The sequence below is a fragment of the Phasianus colchicus genome, chromosome 14, assembly GCF_987193195.1.
Source record: "Phasianus colchicus chromosome 14, bPhaCol1.hap1.1, whole genome shotgun sequence".
Lineage (NCBI taxonomy): Eukaryota > Metazoa > Chordata > Aves > Galliformes > Phasianidae > Phasianus > Phasianus colchicus.
In genome coordinates this window covers 16,898,619-16,925,239 of record NC_143449.1, presented here as the reverse complement: position 1 = coordinate 16,925,239, position 26,621 = coordinate 16,898,619, and the positions used below count along the sequence as shown (strand labels likewise).

General features: G+C 46.1%; 1 protein-coding gene across 4 annotated transcripts in view; it reads left to right on the top strand.

Moving 5' to 3' along the window:
* The window catches only part of DOCK11 (dedicator of cytokinesis 11), a 69,514-nt gene that overhangs the window by 32,460 nt on the left and 10,433 nt on the right, over nt 1–26,621 (top strand). For 2 of the 4 annotated variants that reach the window (XM_031594205.2, XM_031594203.2), the window contains exons 23-44: nt 240–329; nt 1,714–1,832; nt 3,818–3,887; nt 3,966–4,091; nt 4,622–4,693; nt 4,783–4,929; nt 5,392–5,475; nt 5,682–5,793; nt 8,608–8,786; nt 11,185–11,301; nt 11,822–11,897; nt 12,031–12,125; nt 14,407–14,518; nt 14,657–14,723; nt 15,064–15,111; nt 16,082–16,224; nt 16,408–16,523; nt 17,922–18,059; nt 22,308–22,490; nt 23,183–23,296; nt 24,935–25,150; nt 25,232–25,289. In XM_031594205.2, coding sequence (XP_031450065.2) covers nt 240–329; nt 1,714–1,832; nt 3,818–3,887; nt 3,966–4,091; nt 4,622–4,693; nt 4,783–4,929; nt 5,392–5,475; nt 5,682–5,793; nt 8,608–8,786; nt 11,185–11,301; nt 11,822–11,897; nt 12,031–12,125; nt 14,407–14,518; nt 14,657–14,723; nt 15,064–15,111; nt 16,082–16,224; nt 16,408–16,523; nt 17,922–18,059; nt 22,308–22,490; nt 23,183–23,296; nt 24,935–25,150; nt 25,232–25,289 — 2,482 coding nt within the window. Of the gene's footprint in view, nt 1–239; nt 330–1,713; nt 1,833–3,817; nt 3,888–3,965; nt 4,092–4,621; nt 4,694–4,782; nt 4,930–5,391; nt 5,476–5,681; nt 5,794–8,607; nt 8,787–11,184; nt 11,302–11,821; nt 11,898–12,030; nt 12,126–14,406; nt 14,519–14,656; nt 14,724–15,063; nt 15,112–15,311; nt 15,390–16,081; nt 16,225–16,407; nt 16,524–17,921; nt 18,060–22,307; nt 22,491–23,182; nt 23,297–24,934; nt 25,151–25,231; nt 25,290–26,621 lie in introns of all 4 variants that reach the window. The other 2 variants (XM_090150382.1, XM_031594204.2) reach the window with 2 other exon arrangements.

The following is a 26,621-nucleotide window of genomic DNA, read 5'->3' as shown; positions in this document are numbered from 1 at the left end:
AGGAGGGAGAAGAATGGGGAAGCAATGGCAATCATTAAGAGTTGCAGCAATGCCGTAGTCCTGGGGCAGGTGGCAGCTGGGGACCAAAAAGTGCCAGTGATAATGACAGGGAGCTTGCTATGGATGTGGTTCTAGCTTGCTGCTGTGGGTCAGTCAGTGGAGTTTCAGGTGTAAGCTAGAAAGCAGGGACTGACAAAGACTGAGGCTACTGCACTGAACTTGCTTTTCATCTCTTTCAGGACATGCACTTGCACAAATTCTTCCAGTACTGCCAGCTGGTTCAGGCAGGTGTGAAGGAAGTCCCTGGAGAGCTTGTTAAATACCTGAAGGTGAACAGTGCCTGTCAGTGAGCTTTATGTTTTTCTGCATCATCAGTAAATACCTGGAGCCCTATTCTGTAGGAACATGCACTTGGGCAGTGCTGAGATCGGTTGTGCAAGATCCTTACCTTTTCTTACTGACATGACCTTCTGCTGTCTGTGTGCTGCTTCCTGCTACCTTTCCCAGGAGATGAAACAAGTCAGCATCACCCATCTGTGCTCATGGCACAGCCTCCTCCCAGCAAACTTGTATGCTCCCCCACTGCAGCCCTACATCCAGCTGAAACTTTTAAAGCTGTAGTGTGATTCCTCTCTTTCAGGAATAAATCCATTCAAATCAAGACTTTTTTTCAGGCTGAAAAAGATCAGTGAGATTGTATCTTGCTGAAGTTTCACCATAGATGGGCTGTGACCCCAGACCCAGCTTTTCAGCACTCACTGCAGCATGAGTAAGGGCACTGGAACGGGCCCAGCAAGGCTTTTGAAAGTGTTGTATTCCTTGGCTCTTCAGTGTCCTTGCTTCCTTCCAAGCTGCCTGTGTTTGAGATTGCTGCTGTAGCAACAGCTCTGCTTCAGTGGTGGGGATTTATCATCACGGAGTTACTGGGTGTGTTTCACATAGTGTACAAATACCCTAACCAGAAATATGGCAGGTTTGGGAGCCAAGCACTAAAAGAGCAGTTGCTTTGACCTCACTGCAGTCTGCAGACAGGGAGACATTTCCATGCTGACCACAAGTGGGAGCTTCTTACTTCTGTGACATTAGTAATTTCAGTAATTTAAATATTTACATACAGATTTAAGATTTAGATTTGTAGTTTAAAAACTGAAAATGAAACACATCATCTTTTCTGGACTCATATGGTGATACTCAGGCAAAAGGGGTCTATGTGATGGGGGAATGGTGCATGCACCAGATGATCCTGACCTTCACCAGATCTTAAATCCCACTTGGAATAGCAAGCTGTGACCTCTAGAGAAAGGTCTCACTGCAAGCTGTTGGGCATCAGATCTTTGCAAAGGCCTTTGGGAAAATGGGACTTCATCCCCTCAAATGGCAAGAAGAGTTGGCAGCAAAACTTCAGCCTTAAGTTCTGGGTTATTGGGGTCAGCTTATAGCATGTGACCTCTAATTAAGTCACAGCTGCCTTGGCACATCTGAGAGGAAGATTAATACCTGCCAGGAGTGATTCATGCTGCTCCCTGAAGGCATGCAGCTGGGATCCATCAGTTGGAAGCAGGCAGTGAGCACTGCTCAGGGTCCAAGTCCCCCTGTCCTCTGGCAGGCTGATGTCCACACCCCAAAGCATTTTCTAATGTCTGTGGACTATAAGTATTTGACATCTGCAAATTGTTGAACTAAAAGTGTCTGTGTTTTGAACATTTGTTTTAGTGTTTGCACGCCATGGAGATCCAAGTAATGATTCAGTTTCTACCTGTAATTCTTATGCAACTATTTAGAGTCCTTACAAATGTGACCCAGGAAGATGAAGTAGCTGTCAACTGCACCATGTGAGTATCTGGTAAACCATCTGTCTTTGGTTACAAATGCAAAGCCACAAATTACAGTGCAAGGCGGGGTGGTTTCCCAGTACAGGGTGCTAAGTGGCGGTGCTGGCTGTCCACTGCTGCCTGTTGGTGTGGCTGTGCACTAAAGCACTCAGATGGCACATCCAGGTGGCATAGGGCAGTGTGGGGTCTGGGAGCTGCCTATGGGAAATGTGTGATCTGATAGATAACTGCTGAGAAGGAGTGGTGGGGACAGCGAGGTGGTGAGGGGACAAACCTGGGAGCAGGGATTGGATGAATTGATTGATTGATTTGTGGCTCAGAGGCTTCTCTGCAGAAGTTTCAGGCCAGTAGGGTTTGCTGTTGGTGTTGTGCAGTGCTGCTCGGCGGTGCCTGCAGCCCCCAGAGGGCAGTGCTGCCTTGTGCCCTGCTGCTTCTCCCAGTGGAGCACTAGAGCATCTTTCTGTCCTACTAATGATCCCCGTGCATGCAAACTGATGGGTGCATTAAACACATACGCTTCCACCATACTGCAGTGCAGAGGGGGATGCTGCATACCACTCCATGGAGGTCTTGCTTCAACTCCAGGTCATGTGCAGCCAAAAGCATTTCTCTCCAGTGAAACTAAAGGACAGAGACTGAGCCCTGGGTCCCCAGGGATGTAGGGCCCATGTCCTGTGACACGGGCTGTGGGAACTCCTTCTGTGAGGAACACTCTCCTAAGTTCTGCTAAGGACAGAGGACACCTTCTGGCTGATCAGTTCCCGTGTGTCCCTCCACCAATTTTTTCAAAGCTTGGCTTGATCCTTTCCAGTTTGTCAGTAGCTCTCCATTAATGACAACTGTTTTCCTATCCAGGATTTCAGAGTGGAATTTCGAAAGTTGCCGTATCTGATAAACAGCTTGTAAACTCTCTGTGGTTTGGCTCGTGGGGTCTGTGACAGTATGCAATGGTTTGTTGTTCTCTCTGACCTGGACTGGAATGTAAATCTCTGATATTGGCTTGGGAAACCAGGCGCTTGCTGCCTTCATCAGCTGCCTGGAGTGCTTCCAGAGGGCTGGCATGTTCTCCAGGGGCTGTGTCCCCAGTGAACTGCCAGACTACAGCTTGAAAATAATCCAGAGCGTGTAACTAGGAGCAGGAGAAGATATATATCCTAGTTCAGTAAAAAAGAGCTTTCAGAATTAGTAAATTTGGGGGTTCAGGAAGAGTATAGGGTTTGGGGGTTCAGAGTATAACAACCATAGAGAATTTTTCCCCGCTTCTCTGAGCAGATTTTGAGTTGTTGTTTGATTTTTTTTGTTTGTTTTGTTTATTTGCATAGTTTTTTTAAAAAACTATTATTTATCTGATGTAGTGCTGCAGCTGTAATAGTCATTCATACCATTGTTAGGACAGGGCTCACAGTGAGGAGAAACTCAGTATGCCACAAAGCATAGAGTGTGGATGAATCTGCAGCATGTGCATTAGGCAAAAATGGGTTTGTTCTCCATGTAGCTGCTCTGAAGATGCAGCCACTGTTGGGCAACCCCAGCCAAAGAGAACTGGCTGAGAGCAGATGAATGGCATATTTTTGTTTTTGACTTACCTAACCCCTGAGTGTTGTTCAGGTGCCCAATGCTCACTGCAATATGGGTGTAAGTAGCTGCAGGCTTTCATGCTGGCATGCATAAAGAGTACGATGTGTCCCCTGCAGGGAATCCTCCACCTCCTTGTGCAGGGAGCACTGAGCATTGAAGGCAGCTGGGTTGGGTGACACCAAGAGAAGAGGCTTTGGATGCTCAGCTCTGAGTGCTCAGTGGGGAGGCTGAGTTATGGCAAGAATAGCGCAGCCACAGGAGCTGTGAGGGACCCTGGCCTGCAAATACTGGCTGAAAAACCAGTGGTGAGGCTTTTGGGTGGAGCAGGATAGGGCACACGTGGTGTCTGCTTTTAAGTGTGGGAGGAACTTGCCTTCACGTTGCATGCTGAACACATTTCTCCCCAGGGTTCTTCTGCACATCGTGTCCAAGTGCCACGAGGAAGGCCTAGACCACTACTTGCGCTCCTTCTTAAAGGTCAGTCACGGCTCGCTGCTCCATGCAGCTCCGTGCTGGAGCAGGCACACTGCTGATACTGTCCTTCTTGTCTCCCAGTACGTCTTCCGAGCTGAGAAACCCAGTGTGACACAGGCAAAGATGACCCATGAAATCCTGGTCCTTTCCATGGCCACGATCTTGAAGCAATCAGCAGATTTTCTCGCCATCAATAAACTGCTCAAGGTGAAGCACAGGCAGCGCTTGGTTGCTTGAGGTGAAAGGGAAAAGGGGATCTGATACAAAACCCAGTATTTCCACCCATCCAACCCCACCACAGGAGCAAAGCTACCACGACGGCTCCTTGTATCTGTGTCCATGAAGTTCTCCCCTTACAACAAAGACAAATTCTTACAGCGAGCCCACTGTGTTAAGTCTCATGGCCAGCCATAAGCAAGGTCTTTCCATTTTGCCAATTTTACCTCTTTTCTTCAAGCCAGATAGGAGAGGAAAACTGAGCTGCTGCCCTTCTGGGCATGGCTGGCCCCCCACACTCTCCTTGCAGGGTGCTGTGGGGTGCAGAGGGGTTGGAGCTGTTCCTACCCCAGGTAGCAAAGTGTGCTTCCAGGTGCCTTCCCACGCTGAGCTGGCTGCTGAGCACAGCCATGCTTTCAAAATGCCATCTGAATGCAAACTCTCCCTCCCACACTGCTTTTTCCCCACACAGCGTGTTCGATCCTGTTGAGAAAAGCAATAGTATTTTTTGTTTGTTCCAGTACTCATGGTTTTTCTTTGAAGCACTGGCGAAGTCCATGGCAATATACTTACTGGAGGAAAACAAAATCAAGGTAAAAACGAATCTGTTCGATGCTGCATTACAGAACCACCACAAACAAACTCTCCTGTGCATTTTTTCAACCAACACTTTGGCTTCCAGCTGCCCAGGGCCCAGCGGTTCCCAGACTCCTACCAGCACGCCCTTCACTCGCTGCTGCTTGCCATCATCCCTCATGTGACCATACGCTATAATGAAATCCCCGAGGAATCCCGAAATGCCAATTTTAGCTTGGCCAACTTCCTGAAGGTCAGCGGTTTCTTTCATTCTCCCAGGCTTTAATCAGAATTATATGTGTATAGAAATAAGTAGCACACAAACATAAGTGTCTGTACTGTCTCATCCCTTACGTTTCTTTGGTGATAAAAACTTCAGGGAGTTTCTTCCTAGGAAAGACACTTTATCTTTTTGATAGACTGTGGCACTCTATATGCTGTCTAGGGTTTTCAATCCTGCCTAGCAACTGTTCAAAACCTGAGATGAAATACACATGTTCTCATTTTACACATTTTACATATTTTTGTTGTCTGCTGGAGATTTAAGAGAGGTCGTCTAAATAATCTCGGAAAAATGGGAGCAAGCATATTTTGGAAAGTAAGCAGCAATCTGGAAGATCAAATCTGGCTGTTGGTGGGGTGGTGGCATGGAGATGATTTAGGGAGATTGCTTTCTCTTTTACTGATCGGTGACATGCCACTATGTCTTCTGCAGCGCTGTTTGACCTTTATGGACAGAGGGTTTGTTTTTAACCTGATCAATGATTACATTTCTGGATTCAGCCCTAAAGACCCTAAGGTAAGCAGTGCATTTCTTGGAAGTTTGTATGTGTCTGCATCAATCAAAGCTCTGTAGTGAATTATTTCATACCATGAAATTTTTGCTATTGCACTGAATGCTGTTTAGATTCCCCGGTCTTTATGCAAGAAACACAACTAGAAGCAAATAAGCCAAACTGAAAGCATATTTTGTGTTTGTTTGGTTTTATTTATTTATTTTCTCAGCTGCTGGTTGAATACAAGTTTGAATTTCTTCAAACCGTTTGCAATCATGAGCACTACATTCCTCTGAACTTACCGATGACCTTTTCCAAACCCAAGCTGCAGAGAGCTCAAGGTATGTTTTTTCTCAAGGGACTGGTTAGAAAGCTATGGTTTGTCTTTCTCGATGGCTACAGAGCAGACATAACTCAGTTTAGTGTCAAGGAAAGTATGCCCAGTTTAGCCTGTCTGATGCTAACCTTAAGAGAAGATGTTGATCTGGCAGCGTTACTTAAGTCAGCTCCAGAATGGTCTGCAATCAGTCCGTACAGTATTTCCTACATTTAAGTTTGCAAAGGATTAACAGTATCCAAAAGAAATTGCCCCTATTTCAGTAAGTACAGATTATGCAAGTCTAATCCTTTGTACCCACCACTGTCAGCATCAGAAGGGTGCCCTGTCAGCCAGAGTCACAGCGAACGGAGGTACAGGAGAACAGACTGCATTCACTGCTCTGCTGTCAGCTCTCTTTGTGGTTTTCTGCTTTCATTTTGAACAAGAGTGTAGGGCTGTGCTCAAGCCTGGGTTGAGCACAGCCAGCAGAAGCCTTGAGTCTGTGCCAATCCTCAATGCATACCATGCTTATACAGTGGCATCATGCACACCCAGCCTGTTCTCACTGTCACACCACACCTCCCCCTCTCCTGGTGTTGTTCTCTGCAGGGCAAACGGGGTTTGCAAGTGCCTAAACTGAGGTGTCATGCAAATGTGAATGTCTGCAGCCATGCAGCCACTGTGTTGAGTGCAGGACACACCTCAGTGGCCTCCTGAGGTTTCTGTAGACAGAGCTTTATGCTCTCTGGGTCATGGTTTCTCACTTGTTCTTGATAAATACAGTGCAGATTGCCAGCTCTGGGTGCAAGTAGCCTGGCCAAGTACCACAGAGGAAAGCGAGGTTTGGAATTCCCCATGTGAAAGCCCTGTGGATTTATTTTGGTGGAGGTGAGGGAATGTCTGGGTGTGCCCCCAGGTGCAGCCATGCAAACCCTAGAGGGGTTACCTTTGCACCCAGGTAGCAGAAGCAGCAATAACTCTCAGGTTTCCCTTATTCTGGTATGTCTCTGATTGCTCTGAGCTTCCTCGGGGCCAGCTGCTGATCTTTTACATCACTTTGGCTACTTGACTGGCGTAGTTTAACAAAGTGCACTGCTAGAAATGGCTGAGATAGAGAAAAGCACACAACCATGGTGCCTCTCCTCTGCTTGTAGCAGCGTGTTAACACAAGGGTGCTCTTCCTTGGTTAACATTCACCTTTGTGTTTGCCAATGGTGAAACTGAAAAGCTGTAGGAGCAGCTCATCCTTTCTCCTCTGTGTTACTGTGATTAGGACCTGCCAGTTGAGGTTTTGTTTTTAAAATATCCTCGGGTATTTGTGCTCGCTCAAAGAACCCATGCAATTGCCAGGAGTTGGAAGTTAAGCAAGTGCCTTGGGAAAAACGTGAAAACATGACATACTGTCCAATTTCTCCAAACATGGGGAAATTTTACTTATTCCTGCTTACTTTCGCTGTCTTTATATTTGTTCCATTTCTTTTTACATGCAAACTAGATATTTGCATGTGCTGTGGAGCAGTAAGTGGGTCCAACTTGGATGACTGAGTCCTCTAGTGTCAAAATAAATTAAATATTCAGTCTCCAGTCAATTAGCTTGTATCCAACTAATGAAGTAACCATGATGTGTGACACTTAGGCATTTGCTAACATGACTAACAGTGAAAGCTAGATAATACTCCAGATTGCTTTCTCTTTCCTCTGAATCAGATTTTCACAAGCCAGTAAGGGCAACTTATGAATCAGCCAACAATCTGAAAGTATTTTTTGCATGGAACAGTGCTGTTGGAGCCCTTTGGCTGGGACTTCCAAAGCTGTGTGTGTGCACCACAGAAAAGCTTTCACACCTGTGGGCTTTTCAAAAACATATCAGAGCTGAGCACACGGGGTTTGTACCATCTGGGGGAGGAGCACACAGCTTTGAGGTTATCCCTCTGGGAGGCTCAGAGCTGTAACGCAACAGTCAAACAGTGCCTGCTGAGGCTCTGATTAAGCATATGGGCTGCCTGAAAGAGATAATGGTGGGTGTCAGGGCAAGGTCATTCGTAGTAGCCTGAGTGCACGTGCAACCCACACTGAAATCTGTGTCTCTGTCGCTTTTCCGCTGCATTATCTGGGCAAGTCAGTGACAACGATGCCTTACCCATGTTGCAGCCATCCCTTTGATCACAGCATAGATACAGGCTGAATCTGTGTGAGATGCAGACTGCAAGTCAGTTCACCAGGATGGTTAGGTACTCAGCTGCCCTTCTCCATGGAGCTGTGCTTGGTGTCTGCTGGCAGGGAGCTAACGGAGCCTCACAGCTCCTGGCACACAGCTCCCTGGAACCCTGCCCTGCTTCCTGAGTCCTACAGTGGGGCTGTGTAAACTGCTGGAGGTCACTTGGCACCTCGTCCTTGTTTGCATCCCTCACTCCAGCAGCATTTGCCTCTGCTCCGCACTCTGACCCTGATGATAGCACGGGGTTCTTGGAGCTGTGCTGCCTTTCCATGTTTCATCCATCTCTGACTCTACAACTGGTGCTCGGAGCGCTGAGATTTGCAAAGCGTTGCGCTGCATAAATCCTTCATTTAGCTGCTGCTGAGGTGGTGAGGTCTGGAATTAATGCCTCGTCTGAACTGGGAGATGACAAATTCTTTCGTATTACTTTGTGGTTGAGAAAGCTGTCATCGATTCAGGCTTCATTAAAAGATCACTGCACTGTAGGAGAGAGTGAGATGGACTGTACCCTGTTGTGGTGCCAATGCCAAACTGTTGTGGCTTACTTGACCGTTCTGTCTCAGTCTGAATAGATCATTGGAACAGTTCCCTTAACCATTGCTTTGCTGTTTCTTTCAGATGTAAATCTTGAATACAGTTTAACTGATGAGTATTGCAGGCATCATTTCCTGGTGGGGATGCTTCTCAGAGAAACCTCTGTTGCCTTGCAGGACAACTATGATATCAGATATACGGCCATCACAGTCTTAAAAAATCTCTTGATAAAGCATGCCTTCGACAACAGATACCAGCACAAGGTCAGGCATATTTTCTTGGCTTTAAACGTATAATGGTCTTGAATTTTATGGAAAAACATCAGCTTTAGATTTTGTATGGTGCACTGAGGGCATTCTCATTACTGTTCAGGGAACCGTTTTAAGTTACAGTTATGGCATTACAGGAATAGCTCTGAGAAATGATCTAGGAATACAAATAATGTGGCGTGATAACTGCAGAGCTCTTATCCATGCTGAGTATTTACATAATAAAACCCCGAGCCATTAAAGGACTTGAAAGTGTCTTTAGCCAAGAGGCTGTTCAAAGTTAAGCAACGTCAGTGGTCTTCTGGACTTGGACTTAAATTAATATCCTGCGTTAATGTACTATAATTAGGAAGCAGGACTAATCTCTGTTACAAGTCAGCTGCATGTTTTGCCAATTAGTGAGCCAGAAGAAAGGATCTGTGGATTCTCACGAGATGCTGGATTTCCGCTGGGGAGTTTTCAGCTTCCTTTAGTCAGTGGCTCAGCATGTGGTATTGCTGAGAGCTTGGAGACGGGCTTGTTTTCTTTCTTGATTGTGATCCCTGTTGAAACATATGTCCTTGAAAGTGCTGAGCTACCAGTGCAGACACTACGTGTCCTTGTTGTAGGCTGTAAACGTGCCTCTGTTAAGAATTTAGCTCTTAAAATTGCTCTTAGTTTGCTACATTCAGGATTTTACTTTGGAATATGGATAGCATCCTGGACACAAAGGGTGGGGGACGTGACCCAAATGCACCAGGGACTCCTGCCCCTCTGCATGGACTGAAGCCAGCTCCTCTCCTCTCCTTTCTCTGCACGTTCAGCAGCATGAGTGGGAGGGCTGAGTGGGAGGTGGTCTTGTTTCTCTCTGCAGCAAGGATCCCCAGTGACTCGCGCAGCCTGGAACAAACCGCAGCACGTGGTTGCTGCCCAGACTTGGTGAAACAGGAGAGGTTTGCCAACTCTCTGTCACAGCTGGGTCAGAGGCAGCCTGTTTCGGCTCTTCTGGGTGCCTGAAAGCCCTCATGCTAATTCAGAAACTGTTTGCTTCATCAGTATGCAGCAGCTCCCTGCCTTCTCAAAAATGCCACGTGTCTTAAAACTGCCCTGCTGTATTCTGGTATGCGTCCTGCTCTGGGCAGCATGGCCAGAAGGCTGCATGGAGCCAGGGCAGGATGCTCAGCTGGCATTCTGGAAACCAGTCCCATTGCAGGCAGCAGACGCTGCTGCAGTCTCACTCCAGCTAAGGAAACCTCATCTTCATCAATGGTTGAGAGAGGGTTTGCTGAGCCCATGGGCATTATCAAGGTTTCTCATATCTTTTGTCATACGGAATCAGAAGAAAATGTTGGGTGCTTGTATCAAAACAACACAGCCCTTAGATATCTTTTTCTGTCAATTCCAGGATAATCATTTTTTAACAAGAAAAGAACTGGTTGTCAGAGAGCCTTGCATTTAGAAAAGGCCAAACGGACTGCTCTTGATTTTTTCAAAACTTTATAAACAATCTGTATCAGTTAATTCAAGTTTTCATGTTAATCCCTTCCTCCAAACTGTTTTAACTAGAAGTGTTTGCTATGGACAATTCCCAACTGGAAGCAATAGTCAGCACCTCTGAAGAAGCAAATATTTTTATTTCATTACTGCTGGGTGTTGCACTTCAAAATGGAGCTGTGAAGTGCCAGTTAAAGAGTTAGGAAATCCGGGATTGTGTGTCCAGAACTGAGGTCCCCAGTGTAAGGAAGGCATGGAGCTTTTGGAGTGGGTCCAAAGGAAGCCATGATGATGCTCAGAGGACTGGAGCAACTCTCCTCTGGAGAAAGGCTGAAGGATCTGGACTTGCTCAGATGGGAGAAGAATCCACAGAGATCTCACTGCAGCCTTCCAGCACTGAAAGGATCTTTTGAGCAGAGAGGAACTGACTTTTTACACAGTCTGACAGTGGCAGGACAAGGGGGAAGGATTTTAAACTAAAAGAGGGAAAATTTAGGTGAGATGTTAGAAGGAAATTTTTCACTCAGAGGGTGGTGAAGCCCTGGCACTGCCCAGAGCTGTGGGTGCTCCATCCCTGGAGGTGCCTAAGGCTGTGCATGGGGCTCTGGGCATCCTGAGCTGGTGTCTGGTTCAGTGGGTGGGAACCAACCCATGCCAGGAGGGTTGAAACTAGATGATCTTTAAGGTCCCATCCAACTTAAGCCATTCTATGATTCATTCTATGATTCTATGATTTGTTTGTCATGCTTCCTGTACAACTGGGAATGCCATTCAGCCCCCGAAATCCCTCATTTCCCAGAGCTCATTGCTGGAAGGGTAATACCCACTGGTGGCATATACACATTTTGGCTGAAGAATTTCCTTTTTTCACTTTGTGGAAACCCTGAGATCTTACCTCTGTTCCTCTCCCCTTCTGCAGAACCAGCAGGCCAAAATTGTCCAGCTCTACCTGCCGCTGCTGGGGCTGCTGTTGGAAAACATCCAGCGCGTGGCCGGCCGCGATGTGCTCATCTCCTGCACGGCTGCCTCCAGCCCTGTGAGTACAGCCCAGCAGCCCAAGTGGGCTTCTTTTTCTTCCTTCCAGCAACGTGCTTGTTTGTTTTGTTTGACCTTTTTTCCTGTGACGGTTCTCTACCTGCTGCGTTGCTGTTTTCTTTGCTATTGTATTCCTCCATGGTATGCATGCTCTGCACAGGGGTAAGTCCCTCCAAGTGCAATGAGCTAGAACAGGACTCAGTTCCCATCTGTCTCCCAGATGGGCTAGGGCTTGCAGATGAGGCTTCCCTGTTTGTTTAGGGCAAAGCAGCAACAGGAGAAAAAAAAAGAAAAACAACATCAAATCAAGTGATGAAAAATGAAAGGGAACAAGCTGCCATCACTTCCTTTAATGTGCCTTGCTGTTCCCTGTACTACTCCTCAGGGCGTTTGTTTCCTTATTAAGGATGTAAGGAATTTTCACCTGCCACTCTAGTTTTCTTTTTTATTCCATTATTCTCTTCTATAAAAGAATAGGTGTTATCTTCTGTTGGTCACAAAAACCTCATATTGCTTTACAGGCATCCAGGGATGAATTCATCTGCAACTTTGCATCCCCCTCAAACAGATCCAGCCTGATTGCAGACAAGGATTCAGGTAAATTAACTGTTCTAAAATTCTACTTTCGCTTTTATTTTCAATGCAACTACCACCAGTCCTTGGCAGTGTGATATGATGAGGAGTGTGGGTGCAAACCGCATCATTTGGGGTCTGTTGTTTTTTTTTTCAGCAGCACTTCCAAATGGCCATGGGATGAAGAGAGAGGACTCAAAAGGATCCCTGAACTCAGAGGGGGCAACTGGTTCCCCGGATCAGAGTGAAAATGTAATGTATCTGGGGTTAGAAAGGACAGTGCTCACTGCACCTACCTGTGGGCTGTGCGCAGGCTGTTAGCTAAGGGGGACAAAAAACAATTGGTAACAATGAAAAAACAGTTTGTAAATATCAGGGAGACCTCATTGTGGCCTTCCAATATTGGAAAGGAGCATATTAGGAGGGGGTACATCTGTTTACAAGGGTGATAGTGATAGGACAAGGGGAATGGTTTTAAACTGAGACAGGGGAGGTTTAGGCTAGATATGAGGAGGAAGTTTTTCACACAGAGGGTGGTAAGGCACTGGAACAGGTTACCCAAGGAGGTTGTGGATGCCCCATCCCTGGATGCATTCAAGGTCAGGCTGGATGTGGCTCTGGGCAACCTGGTCTGCTGGTTGGCGACCCTGCACATAGCAGGGGGTTGGAACTAGATGATCCTTTTCAACCCAGCCATTCTGTGATTCATTCTGTGATTCTACGAAATACCTCTGTATGGAAAAAAACAGATTCATCTTAGCAGAAACTGGGCTTAGTGGTCTGGTATGCTTTCCCTCTTTAAAAGCCTCTGAGACAAAAATATAAGTGTTGGCAAATTATTTATGAACAGCAAAATCCATGAGGAAATTCTCTGCTCCCACAGTGCATGTATCCACACACAGATGTGTTCCCTGTGCTGGGACAGGGCTGAGCCCAGTCAGCATACATTAAGTGGTGCTGGGAAGTGGTTTCCACACACATCTGGGAGTCAAAGCACCATGATGTGAGAGTTGGTGATTGCTGATGTGGGAGATGAGATAGTGGTAGGAAAATCAGCACAGGGTAATATCCACAATCATAAACTTGTAGAAAGTGACAGCACTAAGAGGTCTGACTGCAGCATCCAGATAGCGTGTGCTCTCCTTGTTGGCAGATCGCACACATGGAAATCAGTATTTGTGCAGACCAGCTCCTGGTTTGCCTTCAGGTGCTCTCCAGATGTGTTGGATTGGCACGAATCCTTGATACAGCTTTAAAAATATTGGCCCTTCCAATGAGCAAAGCAAAGCAATGCTTATCCGGACTCCTGCTGACTGTGTCCTGACATGCTCAGGAGAGGTGGGGCTCCCCTTCAAGAATCACAAGGCTACAAAACCAAGGACAGCCAATCGCCTGAGCATCACACTGCAGAGCTCAGGGCATGTGCTTCCACCCTGCTGACAGCAACACCTGGCTGGGTTTGCAGAAAACATTTCAGCTCACCTCATCCCCACAACCAGGCACACTCGTCCATATCCTTGAAGGTATATTTTTTCAGAGTAGTAGAAAATAGCTTCTTCTGTCAATGCATATCACTTCCTCAAAGCCCTGTAAGAGCAATGCATTGTGAAGGAGCACAGCTTTAAGGCTCTGTATGGGAGCAGACATTGTTTACTGCAGTTCTGTTGGATTGTGTGCTGTCTGGACAATTTGGCATGGTCGGCAGCACAGTTCTGGCCATAGCACTGTATCTCCAGCCTTAATCTGAATGTTTAATTCTGTGTTCTTATGACTCACGTCCATAGCCTGCCCCAGAATAAACAACACATATGATCTGCGGGTCAGTTTCCAAACATGTGAGGCACAGCTTTAAGAGAAGCATCCTCCTTAGAGCTTAATTGTATCTGTTTGTCAGAGGATATGAATAGGGCAAGCACAGAGAATGCCAAACAACGTGGTGCATCTTTAAAAGTCCTCTCTTTCCCACCACAGAATGCGCAAGCCTTCCTTTCCCTCAAATACTGACAACAGAAGACTTTCTCTTGTGTTTGCGTAACTCACGAAAGAGGAGGGGAAAAAAACAAAAGGCACTCCCAAAACTCAGGAGGAAAAAACAAAATGGTTCTTTTCTTAAGTGGAAAGTTCCTGTTTCTTTAGTTACTGACATTTTGGTTTGATGCGTACACGTTTAACAAAAAGATTCTTGCTTTAAACCATGAAAGTGAATGAATTTTGTTTGGCAAAAACTTCAAAAACATCCAGAGGTCAGATGCTGTAGCGAGAAGGAGCGATAGCAAGGCTGCCATACGTTTTGCTAGAAAAGGCATCCTTCTCTGCCCAGACATCTGTTTGCTGGGCAAAGAAAGCTTTGGCTGGATTTCCAGACTGCCTGTCCCTAGATGGGACGTGTCCAAGGCATGTCCTGCGAGCTGCTGCTGGGGACAGGAGGAGCGCTGGTGCATCTGGCACATGCCAGATTTGTTGTGTCTGTGCTTAAGCACAGCCCAGACACCCATGGCCACTGAGCCTCCACGTGACATTCCTGTCCCATTAGATCCGCAGGAGCTCCACGAGGAGCAGCGTGTCTCACTGCAGCCGCCTGGACCAGTTTGAGATCCGCACGCTCCTGATGTGCTACCTCTACATTGTGAAGATGATCTCTGAAGGTTGGTGGCTCTTGCTCCTTATGGGGTGTACCAGAGGGCAGCCAGAAAGACAAGAGGCCGTCGTGGGCTGCTTGGGTCTATAAGGTCCCTTTTCTATTAAAACAGAAGAATCTCAATGTATTTCTTTCTCTCTCTCAGACACACTTTTAGCCTACTGGAACAAATTCTCACCCCAAGAGCTGATCAACGTCCTTGTGCTTCTGGAGTGAGTATCACGAGGCTGCAGTTCAAACCCTGCACCTCTGTGCTGGCAGCAAGGAGGAAGAAGTGAGTGCAGCTGCCTCTCAGGATGCACAGGTCCCTGCAGAGCCCTAGAAGTGTCTGGCCAGGGTGTGATGAGTTGGCACAGCAGCAGATAGCTGGGGAGTCAGCAGTGCACCAGGGAGTTCAGAAGCAAGGATCTGAGGTCTTGCAGTGCACGAATATAAACCCCAAACTCTCCTGTATGGAGGAGTGTGTCCACAGACAAGGGTTGGGAAGACTTAAAATGTTCTGATTGTTCCTGATCTGCAGAATCTGTAACGTTTTTCTTTCTTTCTTTCTAGAGTGTGTTTATTTCACTTCAGATACGTGGGGAAGAGAAATATCGCCAGGTACTGTGCTCTTCCATCTGGGGTTGGAGGCCCTCCCCACGCTCCCTGCTGCAGCTCGGGCAGGAAGGGAGCACTCACACCCACGCTGAGCAAACCCTAGCAGGCAGGAAGTCTGTGGGGCCACACTGGGACTCAGCTCAGTGCCATGCAATGAGCAGAATCCTCTCCTTGTAGCACCCTTCCCCTTCCCTCCTCTCTAGCTCTTGCACGAGACCCCCAGCTCCAGGCACTTTTGGCTGCCTGTGCAGGTTTGCAATGTACCCTGCAGCTGGCTGCAGGTGAGACATGAGGCATGGCTCTATCCCAGCCCTATGAGCAGCAGCTCTCGTGTTCTTAGCTCTAAGACAATCTGAAGCAGGAGACAGTAGTTCAGTCAGTATTGGGATGAGCCACATTAATGCATCAGAGGGAGGCCACGTCTCCAGGCAGGTTCCTCAGGTGTCATAGAATCACAGAATGGCTGAGGTTGGAAGGGACCTTAAAGGTCATTGAGCTCCAAACCCCTGCTGTGGGCTGGCTGGATGCCCCCCCACCAGTTCAGGCTGCCCAGAGCCCCATCTGTGGCCTTGGGCACCTCTAGGGATGGGGCACCCACAGCATCTCTAGCCAATAGTGTCAGTGCCTGGTGAGTGTCAGTGCCCTCTGAGTAAAGAATTTCTTCCTAATATCTATTCTAAGTTTCCCCTCTTTTAGTTTAAAGCCATTTCCCCTTATCACTGTTAGACCATGTAAAAAGTGCTTATAAGCTCTCCTAAGTACTGAAAGGCTACAATGAGGTCTCCCTGGAGCCTCCAAGCTAAACAAACCTAGTTCCCTCAACCTTTCTTCATAGGAGAGGTGCTCCAGCCCGCTGAGCACCTTTGCAGCTCTCCTCCATACCTGCTGCAGCAGCTCCACATCCTTCTTGTGCTGGGGCCCCCAGGCCTGGAGCAACCCTTGTCCCATCCCACAGCCTTCCTTCCCCTTGCAGGGTGCACGATGTCTGGGTGTCCAAGCATGTGGCAGCTGATAGGAAATCGCAGACGATGCCAGCACTTCGCAGCAGAGCTGGGGGGATGCAGGCACGGCTTCAACACCTGGGCAGCTTGGACACATCTTTCACGCTCAACCACAGTACGTACAGCAGAGCAAGGTGTGCCCATGTTAGCCTGTTGAAAACTGCATGCATCCATTAGTCACTTGCTCCTCATTGCCTGGGGATGTGGAAAGGGAGAACCTTATCTGTATCAGTATTTGGATTTGGTGGGAACGAGAGTGCTGAGCACCATTTCCTCCTGATTTGCTTTCCATTCGCAGATGCAGGCACATCAGAAGCAGATATTGTGCACCAGGCGTTGCTGGAAGGCAACATAGCCACCGAAGTGTGCCTGACAGTCCTGGACACCATCTCTTTTTTCACTCAGAGTTTCAAGGTCAGCTTTGAAATCAAAAGTGCCATAGAGCAGCGTGCTGTGTTTCTGTGTGCCTGTTGCTTTCAGTGATCTGTTCTTTTAGACTGACAGATTGTGGAAGTGTTTACAGAAGTAAATCATTTGCAGCTTGTTGCATGGAGTGTTTCATGGGCTTGCCGAGCAATTATGCAATATCTCCTAATTCCTTCAAAAATGCAAGACCAGAGAAAATTATGTGAACGTTGTTTCTTATGATTGTACACATTAGCAAAATAGAAAAAAAGGAAGCCACCATATAGAAAGGAGGGACCAGTGGAAAGGGAAATGAAGGTCTGGCATGCTTTCAACAGTCACTGCTTTCTATCATTAATTGCTTAGGTTTAGATTTCTGTATATTGCTGTGTGTGGATGTGTAGGGCTGAGGCATTCCAGCTGTACTTGACAGTCCAAATAACACCAGTGCCCTCCATGTAGTGATTCACATTTGTGGCAGTCACTGTCATCTGCAAGAAACAGAGCCTCTGTGATGGAGAGAAGCCCAGGCAGGCAACCAAGTACTGACATACTGGTCCAGAAAAGCTCTTCCTCGAAGTTGGAGGAACTCATGAGCAGAGTTCCTCCAAAGAGCATTGTGTTTTGCATGGTATTGCAAGAACAGCTCTGTATCTCAGAGTAAGCACCACCAAGATTTCATTTTCAGATGTACTGAACAACACGGAACAAATCGTATCCTGTGCTTCTGTTACAGAGCAAAAAGGCCATCCTGGTGCTTCCATCTGCTCCAGCAGATGAAGGATTCCAGCAGCAGAAGGATTTAGATGCAAGAGTTAAAGCTTGTTTTATTTTCACAGTTGCCTCTTTTTTAATATAGCTGGACCACAAAACAACGTGATTTTCAAACCACAGGATAGGCTGCATTCCCTTCTGCTTTAGTGGGCTTCTGCTTTGCTTTTACGGACATCCAGTGTTACCACACAGAAGTGTGCTGCAGTAGAAGTGCTGATGTTGTTCTTATTGACGGCATAAATAATTTCAATTAAAACATGTGGATCATAAGTAAAACTCTTGTTGAGACTCGTAAAGCAAAATGGAGAAAGCAGTGTCTTATGTTGGCAACTGCCTGTTTTATTTAAAGCATACCTGGACCATTGGTGAACATTTTACAAGCATTGTCCAAAACCTAACTTTGTTTTGGAATTAGTGATGCAGTAGTGTCAACGTGGTTTTATTCTCTTCTCTTAAAATAGCTTCTGGCCAAATAGGTAAGTTTGTACAGATTGTCATGGTTTCTGGTGATAGCTTTAATGAAGGCTCTGCTCCACATCTGGGTTAAGAATTGATATGGTGCAACATTATCTCTGTCATTTTCACCTTCAGACACAACATTGCTGCAAAGTAAATTCTCTCATTGCTTTCCAGACCCAGCTCTTAAGCAACGATGGCCACAATCCCCTCATGAAGAAGGTTTTTGATATTCATCTTGCTTTTCTGAAAAATGGGCAGTCAGAAGCAGCTCTTAAGCACGTGTTCGCCTCCCTGAGAGCTTTCATCAGCAAGGTACATAACACAGCTGTGGGATTTCTGTAGGCATGACAGAGGAGACCAATATCTCCTGGCCTTGGCTGCATGTGGGAGAGGGTAGCATGGCTGAACCAATCCCTGCACTTTGCTGAGCTCAGAGCCCTGGAACACAGTGAGGCTGTCCAACCCCCTGAGCTCAAAGCCACAGCTAACCACAGCAGAGCAGTATGATGCTATTGCTGGCATTTCCTTCCATGTTTGTCACAACATACCACTTCTCATAAGTACATTTTCGATACCAGAGGTACACGCAAGCTCCATTGCTTCCAAGCTGCACAGTTATAATCAAATGAATGAAAAGCTCTGGAGTAACTGGAATGCAACTTTTTGTTAATGAGGTAAATTTGTCTGGCTTGAGATTGCAGGCTGGCAGCCCAGCATGTGATGGACATGCAGCAATTATTTCCAAAGGAGGTCTTGCACAACTCACTGAACAAAATTTGTTATTAGACAGAGACATCTAAAACTGTTTTTCAAAGATGGAGAAAGCCTGTGCTATGAATGTTTTACTGTAACCACACAGCAAAGCTAAGAGCTAATATGAATATGTCTAGGACTGATGTTTGGTTTGTCCTGAGCAGATAGACCAAAAGCAGAAAATGCAGAAGTCTCACTAGCTAGCTGGCTCCAGACAGCACAATTTCCTACTTGAGGTTTTCCACAGGGCTCCTTACATCCTCCCACACTGGCAGCTGGCACCAGCAGGAATCACTCCATTTTTCTGCAGGGTCTAATTGATGATTATTGCTCTGCCTTTCCCTGTGTCTGTCAAGTTTTCTGCTTGACCATGGTCTGCATAGCCTTGAAATACATCCTGCTGCAGATCTACCCACAGCCCACATGGACACAGTCTACCTGCTCCTCTCTCCCTTTAACTAGCTGAAATTTTGTTTAGCTGTAAAAAAAGAAATTCTCCCTGCAGCAAATAAGAGATCTTCCTTGCCTCCTTGGCAAATTTTCTGTGGTTGTAAAAGCGTGCGGCCAAACCTACACACCTATTCCATCTGATCTCACCATCAGCCTTCACAGCCTGGAGCCCTGTGGGGCTTACATGCTCACTTTCCAAAGCACCGATTGCAGCAGTGCAGGCTGCACTCTGGGCTGCTGTGAGGATGGGGTCTGGGTGGTTTCCTTGGGTTTCTGCCAGCTCAAACCCACAATGGATTTGGCATTTAGGGTGGTGAGTCACTGGCACGAGCTGTGCAGAGCCGGGGATGCCCCATCACTGGAGGTGCTCAAAGCCAGGTGGGGTTGGATGGCCTTTATGGAACCTTCCAGCCCAAATCAGTCTGTGATTCTGCCATTCTATGATTTTCTGGTCCTGAGATCTGAAAGATACCTTTCAGTTAATTTCTCACATTTCCCCAATGACAGGACACAGTGTTGCTTCTGTAAAAGCAAGATATGAGCCCAGCAGATGGTATCTATAAGGAAGTGATTTCTTTGCCAACTCCGTAACCACATGGGTCCCAAACTTCCTTTTAAGTCCTCTGAAGGGCTTTTCTAAGACACAAAGTGACGATTAAATAACTGGGGGTGAGGGTTACAGCATTTCACAGCAAGTGCAAGGATGGTTTGTTTTCCTGCCAGCTTGTTTTGAAATACAGAAATTGTCCTGTTTTGTTTTGAGTTGCATATTGTGGCTAGCTATAAATTAGTGTTAACTTTGAGAAAGCCAAAACTGCATTACACCTTTGACACAGCTGGAATAGACAATTTCCCATTTTTTATGGCCTTCTGCAGCCAATAATTAGAATGAAAAGAATCCCCCTTTTATCTCGTGTCACAGCAAATGATTGTTGGAGGGAAAAATTGAGAGCTATTTCGCTTCCTAAAATCTGTCTTAAAAATACTCTTCTTCTTTCACTAAACCTGGTCATTTGCTAGGAAGGAGACTTTAAAAAGATCTGTCGCAAGAAAGCAAAGAACAAACAAGGTCTATAATTGTTTGCATGTTTGGTTTTGGGTCTAAAATGAATGCTGCCTGCATGCATGTATGCTGGGAACATGTTGGAGGCATCACCAATCCCAGGCCCTGAAGGAACAGGGCAGCAGAGCCTTGCTCTTTTTCTGCAACAGCTGATTGTATCCAACCACATCAAGTCTTGCTTTCCCTCCCTGTTAGCGCAATCTCACAGCAGCAGACTGGGAACTTCACTATCTTCTAGGCTGGAAAAGGCAAGAGGGAGCATAAAGTTGTCTGCCCTGCTTTACTGGGGTTTATAATGGCCCCTGGCAGCTCTAACTCAGCAGCTGGCCAAAGTTATGGCAAGCGCAAACCCTTTGGGTTCTCCCCGGGTGCCAGGAGTGATAGCATCTGCTCAGGATCAGTCTCCAGCAGGGAGTTGCCTGGGGATGCAGGCTTACTGTGAACAGGGCACAGGTTCTCCTCTTGGAGCAACACAGGGAGAAATGCACAGGGAGAAAACTGGAGCTTGTTCTCCAGCAGGTTCCCAAGAAAAATTTTTCTCCTTAGTATTGGGTTGGAAGTGTCTGATAAGTCTCTGCAGGCAATCACTGATTCATCCTGAGAGTCAATGCCAGCCATATTCCCTTGGATATCCCTGTGCTGCCCGTGCACTCCCAATTTCATATCACTGCAGCCAGCTCTGGGCTAATCTCAATTCTGAGCATGACCCCATCTCGCAATGGGGGAAGGACTGAATTACAACAGGCAATAATTACTTAATAGCTTCTTGCTCAAGTGCATACTTGATCCTCTTGGCCCCATTTTATTCACTTCTTTTCTCCTGTTTTTTTTTCTCTGTGACAATTTTCAGCAAGAAGCAGAGATCACCAAGTAGTGGAGCAATGTCTTCACACTCTTTTAACCTGTGTGGCTCTGTGTAATGGTGGACTACACCCAGTGAAGTAGTCTTGCTAGATACAACTCTTGGTTCCTGTTTTAAAACCTGTTTACCAGCATGCCATGGTGGTGGCCCCAGCAGTTTGGCTTAGTTTGGAAAGGATCTTAATATGGAGTACCTACAAGCTTTTCTGAATCACATATATTTAGCGTAAAAGATAGAAGGCCAAGGTGACAGCTCCAGGTTCTGACACAGAGGATGTGAGTGAATTCATGGGCAGTGTTTACTGTCATTTCCTATGAGGAGAAGGTGGTAGAACAGAGAATTGGCTCATGGACCATGCACAGGAAGATGTGAACTGAGCAAACCTCTCCCCTGCATGGAGAAGACCCATGGTTATGGCTGTGCCAAGAAGTCTATAGGGCTCAGAGTGCCATCCCACAGTGTCCTAACCTTCACTACTCCAGCAGGCTCTGGTGTCACCCCATGCAGCCACATCCCTGTGGTGGCTGCGGAGGCAGCTGCATGCCAGCACCAAACCCTTCCTTCTTCTGCTTCCCTGTGCCCAGCCCAATGCAGTGGGGGTGGAAGGAAGCAGCATGCAGTGTTCCTTCCCCACCAACCACCACTCTGACCGCAGGTGAATTGGTGCTCCAGCAAATCCTGCAGAGATGTCTGCCGCTCTGAAATAGGTGTTTGCTCAGGGGACAGATGTGCTACAACAGTGTGGGCCATTCCATTGCAAATCCCCAAGCCCTGCTCCCAGCTGAGATGACTCACACTGCAGTTTGGCTTTGTTCCACTGCTTCCTGGCGCCAGCTCAATATGGGGGGCAAGGGCATGAGTCACTGTGTGTGTTAGGGGCTCTGGGACAAGCGTGTGCTTTTTTTGCATGGAATTCCTGAGGGAAGTCATCCTTTTAGGTGTTTTTTTTTTTCTTTCTGGGGCGTGTGGAAGTAGTGGTGCAGGCATCCAAGCACGTGTTTGCCAGCAGGTCCTGTTGGAGGGCTCTGGCAGATACCTCCCACAGCAGACATTGGTGGGACCTCTCCTCTCTCTCCTATGTTTAGGGCTTTTGTAAGGGACAGAATAAGACAGAATTACATATAAGACAGAATTCTGTCTGATGTGCTGAGAATCTTCCACTGAACCCAAATGTTGTTTGGGATAAGGATAGATGGACATGCAGAAGCACATCCCCAAAAAGCATGTGAGCTAAGGACAGCAAGAAAATGCAGTTAAAAATAGGCCCTGAATGTATTCCCACAAATTAGTTTTGAGCACAACACTTTGGCAGAAGTTTTATTTAGGCTTCCCAAGGTTGAGCCCAATGTACTGCCCCATGCCCTTGCCCATGTGAGCCCTATAGGTGTAATTTTGTGGTGTGTGTTCTAATGTTTGCCTGTCTTTTGTGAAGTTTCCCTCAGCGTTTTTCAAGGGAAGGGTGAACATGTGTGCTGCCCTCTGCTACGAGATCCTCAAGTGCTGCACTTCGAAGGTGACCTCCACAAGGAACGAAGCCTCTGCTCTTCTGTATCTGCTGATGAGAAATAACTTTGAGTTCACCAAAAGGAGAACGTTTCTGAGAACACACCTTCAGGTGAGCAGCTGGGGAAAGGAGGGCAGTGGGATGCCTCAGGTGTAGTGAATGGGTGTATCAACGTAGCTATGTCTCACCTCATGTCTACAGAGGAGCTTATCATTTATTTCTAAAAGGAGTGGTCTTATATATGGGCAGAAAGCTTCTGGATTTCCTGGTTTGCCTAATCCCTGTTTTCAGTGATTGGCCCCAGGCTTTTTGGGTGCAATACGATTCCATCAAGCACTCCACGTTGTTGTGTTTTTGGAATTGCTACAAGACACACCTCTGCTTTGGATGCTGGCTGGGGTGGGGTGGAAAGATGGCATGAGACACCTTCAGGGCAAGAGGAGGGATTTTGCTGGAGCTGCTTTTGCAGTGTTACTTTTTTGAAGCAAATGTAGATACCTAGATGTGCAGATGAATGCTGTGTGGATTGTGCTAAAATAGGGAAGATAATGATAACCTTACTTCCACATCAGCATTCGTATTAAGACTTATCTCGTTAATTCTGTGAACTTGCTGTTCAGCAAAGAAGTTTGGCCCTCTGAGGAGTGTTTGTCCACAGGAGATCGGACAGTGAAGCCACAACAATGGTCCTTGCTTACACTGTGGGAAAGACATGATGTTTTTTATGAGCTTTTTTTGTAACTGTGACAATAAAGCTCTTCTATTGGGCTCATTTGAATAATGCTCCTTTGCTGTCCCAACAGATAATAATTGCAGTGAGCCAGTTAATAGCAGATGTGGCACTCAGCGGTGGGACGAGGTTTCAGGACTCCTTGCTCATCATCAACAACTTTGCAAACAGTGACAGGCCTATGAAGGTAGGTTGGAGAAGAGAGATCACATCGTGTGCTATCAGTCATTAATGCGAGATGTGGGATGCACTCAAGAAAATCATGTTTAGGATAAGCCTAATTAGTTCTAACTGTAAAATTGATAAGTCTGCACTGGACTGTTTGCTCAGAAAAAAGGGATTATGCCAACAGCAACAGGGACAGGTGCACTATGTCATGTTCCACTATGCCCAATGCCCAATGCCAAGAGGAGGGAGCACTATAATTCAGGTTACACTTTGCATGGGGTGCTCCTTTCAAGAGTATGCAAAGAGCTTTCTAAGAATTTCCAGCTTTGATAGAAATGACAGGGGAGGACCTGTTACCTAAAGGCCATAATTAGCAGGAATTAAAATTAACTCTTTTATTGTAACCAATATTAATGATGTCTTCTTTTGTAGACACTGATGGTTGTATTTCTTTGGAAAATAATTGTCTGCTCTTGTGCTGGAATAAACAGCTTCTATCCAATCCATTGAATAATAAATTATCACTACAATTTGCTCTGTTGCACCCAGTATAGCTGCCAATGCTGGATTGAGAAAAACAGGAGAAGTTTTACAGCTCTGTGATCATTCCATGAGCTAAAGGAATGGAGCCTCAGTTAGGTGTTGAATTGTGATATAACAAAATTATATTTCGGATATAATACCTGACAGAACCTCTGTTCCCTTCTGCATACAGATGTCGATAGGGGTTTCACTAATCCCTGTTTTGCTGATCTTATTCTACATCGTGTGACCATTGTTATATCCAGATTATATACTTACATAGGAGCAAGAGTACAGGAGAGGCCTCCCAGTACAAGACAGATCCCAGGACACTGGAGATGGTGCTGTGCACAGACACAGACATAGCTGGCATGTGGGCAAAGTGAGCCAGGCTCAGCACAGGGAAGAGAAAGATGAGGGGGCATCTAATGAGGTTTTAGAGAAGAGGAAGTCAGACTTGTCCCAGAGGTGCAGAGGGACGGGACGAGAGGCAATAGGCACGAGATGCTACAAGGGAAATTCCAGCTTTACATAAAGAAAAATGACTTCCCAGAAATGTTCCCTTTTTGTAACAGGGACCAAAAAGGATATTAGATATTTTTCCTTGGAGATTATCAAAACTTGGCTGGACAAGCCTCAATCTAACTGCTTGTAGCAGAGGATCAGCTGGAGACTGTGTTTCTTTAACGCATTCCTGTGGTGAGAATGTCCATGGGACTTTAGGAATTAAAGAGTGACCACATCAGACACTAACAGTCCAGATGGTGAACTCAGTGGAAAATGCTTCAGGAATGGTTTATGGTTCCATTTTGTGGCGTTTGCATGCAAGGAGCACTTCTGTCCAACCCTCACCCAGCTCCTCAGCTTGCAGAAGTACCTGCTGCAGTTCAGCACTGGAATAGCCAATGTCTTGTGCATGCCCAGGTGGAAACACTTCTGATTGCATGTTAAATACTGTATGCTGTAAGCACCGTGTGTTCAATAGGTAAAACTGCAGTCAGTGTTATTTCCTATGCTTTGCTTTTTAGATTGGTAGTAAGTGGAGTTTTGGCTTACGGGTAGCAAAAGTCTTTGAAAAAGCCTGCCACACCTTTTGTCTCTGTGTTTGCTTCTAATTAGATTTGTTTTGTATCAGGCAACTGCTTTTCCTTCGGAAGTCAAAGATTTGACAAAGAGGATCCGTACAGTGCTTATGGCCACTGCTCAAATGAAAGAACATGAAAAGGATCCAGAAATGCTGATAGATCTACAGTACAGCTTAGCTAAATCTTATGCAAGTACCCCAGAGCTACGGAAAACATGGCTGGACAGTATGGCAAAAATACATGTGAAAAATGGAGACTTCTCAGAGGTAATTCACAAAATTCACAACACGGTGCTTAACAAGACAGATGTGGAGATGAGATTTTAATTTTCCCTTTGTGCTTTGCAGGCAGCCATGTGTTACGTTCACGTAGCAGCCCTTGTTGCAGAGTTTTTGTACAGGAAAAGTAAGTGTTTGCTGTTTGAGGGGCGTGAGGCAATGCAGTGATGAGTGACAGTTTGGTAAATGGTTATTTGTGGATCTCTTCTAAACAAGCTAAAAAGGAAAAGAAAAAAACAAACCAACGAATGCATTGTGGCATGATGAAGGTATCAGACGATGAATAGTTTTAAAGAAAGTAATCCGAGTGTTACTGGGCTGGTCAGGTCTTCTTAGGTCGTCATGTTGGCACTTCACTGAGTAAAATAAGAACCGACACATCACGTCTCGGTTGAAATGTTTGGATGTATTTCACATTAGGAAATGTGGTCATGGGGGAAGCCCATGTTAAAAACTGTCTGCCAGTGTGTTTATCAGAAGTATCACAATAGTCAATATGGGAAACTATAGGAGAAAGCAGTCAAAAGTTAGTCAAAAAATGAGGCTATAGCCTAACTATACAAATATGTAACCTAACTATACAAATAAGTAAAGAGCAACCAGGAAAAAAAGGGAGTGTTGTGGTTTAATGCAAAACAGGAAGCAAGGACAGACTCACGTGTTCTCAAGTAACAATACAACGTTTTGCGAGTTTTCTTGTAAATATCAATTCTCCAGTTGATACATGGACCACATTTCACATCCCTATGTGAGCAAGCAGTGCTGAAAGGGACTTAGCTTCCCACTGCTTTTAATGTTAGGCTGCACAGAAGATGACTGCAGGCACTGCCTTGGCAGGAAAGGTCTCTGAGGGCTTTGCTCAGGGGGTTGGAAGTCCCTCCACATTCTGTACTTTGTGTTGGCTAAGTGGGAAGAATCAGGGCATGCTGATACGTATACAAACTTCACATGGCTGCAGAGGGGAAAGCATTGAAAGTGGTCATTCTTTATGTGTGCCCTAGAGGCTGCTGACCACAAGCCCCATGTGGTTGTCACCCCTTTGCAATCACAATCACAGGGGAGAACTTGTGAAAAAGAAAAGGAACAAGGAATATCAAGTGAATACCTCGAGTTATTTCTGTCACTGACACTTTACATCCATGTATTATATGTAAGGCTAGAAATGATTCAGTACAGGCTGAACTACTCAAAGCTTTGGGGTGCAGCAAGAACTGTGCTTTCTGCTAGGGGTGTACAATCCCAGTCACTTCCTACCCAGCTTTCCAGTATCTCACGATAGCTTTCTTTTTGCATCTTCTGTGGAAAAATACACCCTTTGTTTCAGGCTATCAGGTTAGTCAAAGGTGACTTCAGATAGCACACTGGAAGATCTGTTGTGCTTGGTGTTAGTCACATATCAGGAAGATTCCTGTGGCAAATGGCTGGGGAGATTCTGATGTGTTCAGTCCTATTATAGCAA